We start from the raw sequence: 9,472 nt of genomic DNA on the forward strand, positions 1-9,472 counted from the left end.
ACTATATCCTGAAAATATTAACTCAATGATCTGTACTCTAAAAACCAAAGTCACAAACAGACTTAATATAAACAAAGTCATTCTGGAATCCTGGCATGGTGCCGTGGGGCTAACGTGCTGGACTACAAAGTTGGTTTGAACAAAGTCAATGGTTCAAGCTCACCAGTCACTCCTTGGAAACCCTATACAGGGTTGCTATGGGTAGGAACCCACTCAACAGCACTTAACAACAACAACAACAACAAAGTCATTTACTAGCACTTAAAAGGTAATGTCATTTAGATTATCATGACAAATATCAAAGCAAAAGAATATACATTCAGCACTATAGCTTATAATCATGCTCATGCTCACTGCAGAAATCTATAGAAGTATAAATGAATAATATGCTACAAATGTTTAATTAAAATGCAAAACTACTGAATTCATGTAACCTAAGTTACAAGTGTTGTACCCAGGAACTCACATATCCGTTATACAAAGTAATGTATTAGAAAAGGCCTGTCATGAGATAGTGTTTTATTCTGTTGTTGTTGTTAAGGACCCTGGAGTTGGTTCCAACTCATAGTGACCCTGCACAGGGTTTCTGAGGCTGCAAATCTTTACAGGAGCAGAGCTGCAAAAATCCTAGGAATAGCAGCTAACCTTTGTTGAATGTTTACCACGGGGCAGATACACTGAGCACTAAGCTTTCTCATTCAATCCCACTAACTCTCTGCAGCAGATTACACCATCCACTTACATATTACATTTGTAGAATCTGCTGCAAAGAGAAGTTAACACATATATGGCAAGGAATGAAGCAAGTTTTTGAAACCAGGCAATTGGACTCAATGGAATCTATACACTTTATATTAAGCTTTAACCAACTACTTCAACGATCAGTCGTACTAGTCTCAGCATAAAAAATAATCTAAAAACAATGTAATCTTTTAGCATTGGACCAGAGACTTTCTATGCATTTAGTTAAGTGAACAATAAACAAAGTAACCCAAACCCAATGAGACTTCAGCTCATAAAACTTCTTGCCCTGTGCCAGCAAAAGCTGTACGATTATGTGTCGAAACACATGATCTTTAAATGAACTAGATTTTTCTATTTGAAATAACATCCTTTGATTATATAATATGAATATATATACTCACAAATGTTTAAAAAACATACTCACAAATGTTTCCAGTAATGCATCTGTTATTATTTGAACTATGCCTTGTGCATGGGTGTTAGCTAGTGGAATGCTCACTACGTTTCCTTCTTTGTGTTGAGCAAGCAGCAGGGCTGGGACAGTTGTGGAATATTTATGTGACCTATAGAGAAAAGTATTAAAATTCAAAACCAAAATATAATAAGTCATCAAAAACAAGGAAAATTAGGCCAGGAGGTCACTGTGCAAGGCAAAAAATGGGCAGCCATGCTGCTAAGGAAAAAAATGAACTAAATTCCAAACAAACTAATCTTCAACATGAAACTATTCAAGGAAGTTGATGAGTCTAGAGTAAAACAAAGCCAACTGATAATAATCTAGTCAGAATTTTTTTTATTTATACACTATGGTAGCGTAGTGGTTACGAATTAGGCTGCGAACCGTAAGGCCAGCAGTTCGAATCTACCAGCTGCTCCACAGGAGAAAGATGAGGCTTTCTGCTCCCGTAAAGATTTACAGCCTCGGAAATCCTGTACAGGGTTGCTATGGGTCGGAACCAACTCGACAGCACTTAACAACAACAACAACATAGACAATTTACTCATTAAGAAAACATCTAAATGGGATTAAATACACACTGAATAGTTCTAAAACTTGTTGGACTGTTCGTCACATTGCAAAGAGATTGGCTTTTATTTAACACCTCCTATTTGCTAGGCACATGGAATCCTAGTATGGCACTGTGAGATAAGCACTAGACCACAAGGTTGGTTTGAATTGCCAGGTCAGCAAATCAAACCCACTCCTCGGAAACCCTATGCACAGTTGCTATGAGTCAAAACTGACTCAATGGAACTCAGTAACAATCTTCAGTACTTTAACTGTGCTTTCATTTAACACTCAAGACAGTCCTATGAAGTAGCACAATCACCTCCATTTCACAAATAAGAAAATGGGGACAGTAAGAAAAGAGAAATGGTGGAAATAAGCTTTCAACTAAGAAACTCTCCACATTGGAGACATGGTGTCTCCAAAGAACAAAGAACCCAAATCCCCCATTTTTGCTTCTAAACCTAAAAGAAAAACCACTAAATTAAGAAAATTTTTTTGTGTGAAGCGATCAAAGATTCTTATCATATGTGAAAACAATTCATATCCAAGTATACACACTGTAACATTATAAGCAACATTAGAGAACTTAATCGTCAAATCACCTGAAAGATACTTGTAGCTAAATAGTTGGTTATAAACAAAACACATTCAGGAAGCTACTGATCTAGTTCATGTGTGTCAAATGCACAATGGCAGCAGAGTATAAAAAGATAGTGGGGAGTCAGTCTTGTGTCAGATCTAGATGTCTCATATTTCCAAAAGATCTGGAGTTCAGCATATATCACCACTGTTCAGGATGAAAGATAATTTAATTCAAAAATCACATTATAGTCAGTATGGAAGAGACAAACTACTGAGCTTATGTTAAGAAAATGGGGACAGTGAGAAAGGGGCCAGTATACCAGACATTAATGCAGAATGCAAAGTACATTACTCATATATTTAAAGTTTACAGTTCATCCTTGATTTTGCAAAAACTATATTATACTAATAGGCCAAAAGAGCCACAAATTTTACAAAGTAAAGTGATGTAAATGGTTTCTAAAGTATTAAGCATATGTTTGCATAAATTAAAACTAGTTATTTAGAATAATTGTATCACCTTAAACACTAGAAGAAATATAAACGCATGAAAAACTCAGATTTTATATACACACACCTGTTGTTGTTAGGGGCCTTCAAGTCAGTTATGATTTACAACAACCTTCTGCACAACAGAATGAAACACAGTCCTGCACCATCCGCACAATCCTTGTTACATTTGAGCCCATTGCAGCTGCTACAGTGTCAATCCATCTTGTTGGGGGCTGTCATCTTTTTTACAGAACATCCACATTACCCAGCAGTCTGATAACATGTCCGAAGTATGAGAGATTAAATCTAGCCATCCTGACTTTAGTGAGCAAGCTGGTTGTGCTTCTTCCAACACAGATTTGTTTGCTCTTCTGGCAGTCCACGGTACTTTTAAGATTCTCCTCCAACAACACAATTCAAATGCTTCCATTCTTTTATGGTACGCCTTATTCACTGTCCAACTTTCACATGCATATGAAGCAACTGAGAATATCATGGCTTAGGACAGTCGCATCTTAGTTCTCAAACTGACATTATTTGCTCTTGGATACTTTAAGGAGGTCTTGTGCCACAGATGTGCCTAAAGTAGTATGTTATTTGATTTCTTGATGGCTGCTTTCTTGAGTGTTGATTGGGGATACAACTAAAATGAAGTCTTTCACAACTTCAATCTTTTCTCCATTTATTATGTTTCTTATTGGTTCAGTGGTGAGGACTTTTGTTTTCTTTACATTGAGGTGCATACTAAAAGCTGTAGTCTTTGATCTTCCTCAGTAAACATTTTAAGTCTTCTTCACTTTCAGCAAGCAAGGTTGTATCATCTGCATATCACAGGTTTGTTAAACAGTCTTCTTCCTATCTTAATGCCATGTTCTTCTTCATATAATGCAGCTCTCAAATTTGCTCAGCATACAGACTGAACAAGTATGGTGAATGAATACAACCCTGGCACACACCCTTCCTGATTTTAAACCATTCAATATCCCCTTCTTCTGTTCTAATTACTGCCTCTTGATCTATGTACAGGTTCTTCATGAGCACAAGTCAGTCATCTTAATTTCTAATGAGAAATACCCATTCTCCACGGTGTTATACATAGTTTGTCATGATCTATACTGTTGAAAGCCTTTGTATAGCCAATAAAGCACAAGTGAACATCTTTCTGTTATTCTCTGCTTTCAGCAAGATTCATCTGACATCGGCAATGATATCCCTAGTTCCATGATCTCTCCTGAATCCAGCTTGAACTTCTGGCAGTGTCTTGTTAATGTACTATTACAGCCATTTTTTAGTTATCTTCAGCAAAATTTTATTTGCATGTATTATTAATGATACTGCTTGATGATTTCTGCATTCTGTTGGGTTACCTCTATGGAATGGGTACAAATATGAATCTCTTTCAGTTGGTTCACCAGATAGCTACCTTCCAAATTTCTTGGCACAGATGAGTGAGTATCTCCAGTGCTGCATCAATTTGCTGAAAGATTTCAATCAGTATTTCATTTATTCCTGGAGCCTTGTGTTTCTCAAATGCTTTTAGTGCAGCTTGGACTTCTTCCTTTATACCATTGATTATTGATCACATGCTGTCTCTTGAAATGGTTGAATATCAACCATTTTTTTGTACAGTGACCATATTTCTTATATCTTCTGATACTTTCTGTATAATTCAATATTTTTGCCCATAGAATCCTTCAATATTGCAAGTCGAGGCTTGAATTTTTTCTTCAGTTCTTTCAAGATGAGACATGCTAAGCATTTACTTTTCTATCTAGCTCTAGGTTATACATTGTCTTGTATAACTATAATACTTGACTTTGTCTTCTCGACCTACCTTTTGCAATTTTCTGTTCAGGTCTTAATTCCTCAAGAGCAAGTCTCAACGTGTCTTCTGACAACCATTTTCTTTTTTCCTGTATTTTTAAGGGAACTTTAGCTTTCTTCCTGTATGATGATTTTGAAGTTATCCCATAACTCTTCTGGTTTTCAGTCATTAGTGCCTAATGTATCAACTCTGTTCTTGAGAAAGTCTCTAAATTTAGGTCATATTGGCTCGCATGAACCTCTTTTCATTTTCTTCAGCTTCAGCCTAAACTTGCGTATGTGTAATTTATGGTCTGTTGCACAGTATGTCCCTGGTCTTGTTTTTGCTAATGATATGGAGCTTTTCCACCATCTCTTCCCACAGATATAGTCAATTTCATTCCTATATATTCCATCTGGTGAGGTCCATGAGTATAGTCACCTTTTATGTTGCTTTAAAAAGGTATCTGAAATGAGTAAGCCATTAGTCCTAAAAAATTCTATCATATGATCTCCAGTATCATTTCTATCAGCAAAGCCCTATTTTCCAACTATTGATCCTTGTTATTTCCAATAAAGAAAACTGTGACAAATAAAAACCCACACTCTCAAGAAGTAAACTTTAAATAACTTTTATAACTCCAAAGAGTCAAAAATGCAAGCAATAAAACCTAAAAAGGAAACTTTCTATAGAAGAATGGAGAAGCAAGAGTCCAGAATCCAGAAAGCATCTGAACAGCTTTGTATGTTGGAGAACTTGCTACAAGAACATTTAAGATTTTAGTCAACTGAACGTTCCACTGCCGCCCTGTGTTCTTCATCAACTCTGAAAAGAAAAACCCTATTTCTTGCATTACTTCTTCCTCAGTAAAATTAGAAGAGTAATAAACTTACAATATCAAAACATCTTTTTCAGAATAAATTCCAGTGATGACATATCCTTTTAGGTACTTTCCTGCTTCAGTGAAATCTTCTATTACTACAAATAAATAGATAAGAAAAAATAAAATGGAATACTTGAAATTATGTGAGATATTCAATTTATAATGAGACTTACAGATTGTAGCATTTTATTATCAATTAAGTAAAAAGATAAAATATTCACTGAAAACACCTTATACAATTTAGTTGTTCTAAAATAAATCTGTGGCTTTTTATATTTCTTAACCATTACAGAAATGTAAGTTGATGTTAATACAGCTATGGTTCCCTAAACAAGTTATACTTGTTAAGTGTCGTTGAGCTGGTTCTGACTCATAGTAATACCGTACAGAGTTTTCAAGAAGCAGCTTGTGAGTTTGAACTGCCATTCTTGTGGTTCGTAGTCCAGTGCTGATCCTATAGTGCCACACCAAGCAAACAAATATACAAATAAGTGTTTAATACCAAAATCTAAGCAAATGATGGGAGTTCACGGATGGTGCAAATGGCTAATAACTGAACGTTTGGAAGTTTTGAGTTCACACAGAAGCACTTCAGCAGAAATGCTGATGACTTACTTTCAATCAGCCCCTAGAGTCCTATAGAGCACAGACCCTAGAATCCTATAGAGCACAGATCAACTCTGACACACATAGGTTCATCATGATACAGAACTGACTTGACAGCAACTGGTTCATCATGTTGTTGTTAAGTGCCCTTAAGTCAGTTCCGACAAATTGGAGGGTTTCCAAGGAGTGTTTGGTTGGTTTGAACCCCTTGACCCTGTTGTTAACAGTCCAGTGCTTATCCTACAGTGCCAATTATAGTTGTTGCATTTTTGCTTTAATTTACTCATGGTTTGTTGCTAAGTGCCATCGGATCAGTCCTGATTCTTACGACCCTACAGTTTCCAAGACTGGTGGGCATGAACCACTGACCTTGCAGTTTATAGTCCAGTGTTTATCCTACAAAGCCACACCAGGACTTCAGTTTATTCCTGTTGTTGTTGCTAGGTGCCACGGAGTTGGTTCTAACTGATAGTGACCCTATGCACAACACAACAAAAACATTTCCCAGTCTTGGACCATCCTCACAATTGTCACACTTGAGCCCACGGCTGCTGCCACTGTGCCAATCCATCTCCCTCATTTTCGGTGACCCTCCACTTTACCAAGCATAATGTCCTTATCCAGGGACTGGTCCCTCTTGAGAATATATCTGAAGTATGAAAGATGAAGTCTCACCATCCTAGCTTCTAAGAAACATTCTGGCTGTACTTCATTCAACACAGATTTGTTTGTTCTTCTAGCAGCCCAGGATGGTACCTTTAATATTATCTTCTAACACCAAAACTCAAATTGCCTCAATTCTTCTACATTCTTCCCTATTCAATGGCCAACTTTCACATGCATATCAGGTAATTACAAGTACCATAACCTAGGACAGGCACAACTTATTCTTCAAACTGATAGCTTTGCTCTTGAACACTTTAAAGAGGTCTTATGCAACAGGTTTTTCTAACGCAATACACCATTTCTCTTGACTTCTGCTTCCATGAGGGTTCACAGTGGATCCAAGCAAAATGAAGTCTCTGAACAACATACATGCTTCCATTCTCTAACTACACCCACAGAATACAGTTGGTAAAAGCCTAAGAGCAAATCAACATAAAATCATTGGTTAAATACAAATACAACAACCCCACAATTCCCAGGAGATAACAATTTTAGCTCACATAAAGAAACATGAAGGATGACTCAAAACAACAGACCAACATGCAGAGCCAGAAAACATTTCTGAGGATGAAAACATATGGAACTATCTGTAAGAGAATTCAAAAGAAATGACATTTGAATTACAGGAACCTTCAAAGAATTGCCAAAGATTGAGGAAAATACAGAAAAAACTTCAGAGTAATTCAGGAAAACACCACAAAAACAAACAGACAAAATAAATGCAAAAACAATACAAACCCTGCAATTAGAAATTCAGAAGAGTAATACTAAGATATCAGAAATGTACAATACATTGAAAGGGCAAAGGAATAAATTTGAAGCAATGCAAGCCTGAATTTGTGAACTTTAAGAAATTTCTCTCAATAGTAGTATGATAGAGGAACAATCAGAAAAAAGAATGAAAAATCTGAAGAAAGCCTAAGAGTTAGTACGGACACCTTGAAGATGAACAACTTATGGGTGATCACAATTCCAGAACAGGAAGAGACAATAAACAGCACAAAGAAAGGTGACAAAGAGTTGTTAGAAGAAAACTCTTCCTTAACATCAAGAAATGTGAGAAGATAAGCATAAAAGATGCATGAACCTCAAATAGGATAGACCCCAGAATAAAATCACCAATGCATATCATAATCAAACTTTCTAAAATCAAACATAAGGATAGAATCCTGAGAGCAGCTCAGGAAAAGTGAAAAAAGTTATCTACAAAGGACAACCAATAAAACTAAGCTCTGATTTACCAGTTGAAAGCATGCAGGCAGTAAGGCAATGGGATGACACATATAAAACTCTAAAAGAAAAAACTGCCAACCAAAAATCATACACCAAGCAAAGTTATCCTTGTAACGTGATGGTGAAATTAGGACATTTCCTGATAAATAGAAATTAAACAAATTTGTTATGACCAGATCAACTTTACACAAAATTCTAAAGGATATTCTTTGAACTGAGAACCAAACAACAGCAGACAACAACCTGAGATTAACATACTTGACAACACCACCCAGAACTCAATTCATATATAGAAATATTTTAAGCAAAACAAACCTACAAGACTGAAAACAGTGAACTAGAGATATCAATGTACAGTGTAGTCAACAGGAAAAACCCAAAACAAAAATGTCAACATGACTGGCTACTAAAAGAATAAGCAAGCTGTTCGCTAGGAAGCAATCAAAGCAAGTAATCAAGTTCCTTCAGGACAAACTCCCCTCTAAGACTGGAGCTCAAAGGGAACACACAAACAGACATGTAAGCTTGCTGGAGACCACACTGGTCTACTGGTGTGTGGAAGAGGGAGGGGAAAAGGAAGCAATGAAGAAATGGGCTGAGTTCAACCAGAGTCCATTGACTCCTGTTAACCTGGAGATGAGAGAGAGAAGAGGAAGGGCTGGTTGGTCCAAAGTATGGTGAGACCTGAGGACACTTGAGCTAATGGACAAGGACATAGCCACAGAGAGCTAGACCTGGAGAGTGAAGCATCCAGTTGATATGATGTGAGGGGAGATGCACAAGAACACTCAAAACTTGCAGACAGTACTCATTTGACCTAGCCTCGATGGCTTGATAATCAGAACTTAACTAGAAGAAGATAAAAAAAATTGATAAAAGGAAATGAGGGTCCGTTGCTACAATTTGATGAACTTGACCTATACTTCTGGAGGTAGTAACTCTAAATAACCAACAGAGAGGGAAGAAGTCTTCTCATCAAGTATCACTGCTATCCCCTCTGTACACAGAGTAGATAGGGAAAGGCAACTTAGATATTGGCTACCTAAAATGAGGGGGCGATAAAGGCATGAAGTGACTGGCTTACAAGGTTTCAAGAGGGACTTTAGTTTAAGAGTGTGTGGGGCAAGACAGAGTCCCCACTGAATAGTTTTATCTTGTCTAGATGTTGTTAAGTGCTGTCGAGTTGATTGAGGCTATAAGTCTTTACGGCCTCATCTTTCTCCCACGGAACAGCTGGTAGTTTAGAACTGCTGACCTTGACATTTGCAACCCGATTCATAACCACTACGCTACCAGAGCTCCTCTATGGGTTGTCTAGATGGGTCTGATTAAAAGAAATGGGGTAAGATTCTTATGATTCAATAGTGAGTAATAGTTATGACTAATTGCAACTGTCACAATTGTAAAGGTAAAAGTTTTGTAACAAAAACGGGGGAGTATATTCAGTTAT

At 36.9% G+C, this 9,472-nt stretch overlaps 1 protein-coding gene across 1 annotated transcript in view; it reads right to left on the minus strand.

The window, feature by feature from the left end:
* The window catches only part of TXNDC16 (thioredoxin domain containing 16), a 208,130-nt gene that overhangs the window by 68,101 nt on the left and 130,557 nt on the right, over positions 1-9,472 (minus strand). The window contains 2 exon segments of the mRNA XM_006872371.1: positions 1,169-1,307; positions 5,528-5,612. Coding sequence (XP_006872433.1) covers positions 1,169-1,307; positions 5,528-5,612 — 224 coding nt within the window.

Source organism: Chrysochloris asiatica, unplaced genomic scaffold (genome assembly GCF_000296735.1).
Source record: "Chrysochloris asiatica unplaced genomic scaffold, ChrAsi1.0 scaffold00194, whole genome shotgun sequence".
NCBI classification, from domain to species: Eukaryota; Metazoa; Chordata; class Mammalia; order Afrosoricida; family Chrysochloridae; genus Chrysochloris; species Chrysochloris asiatica.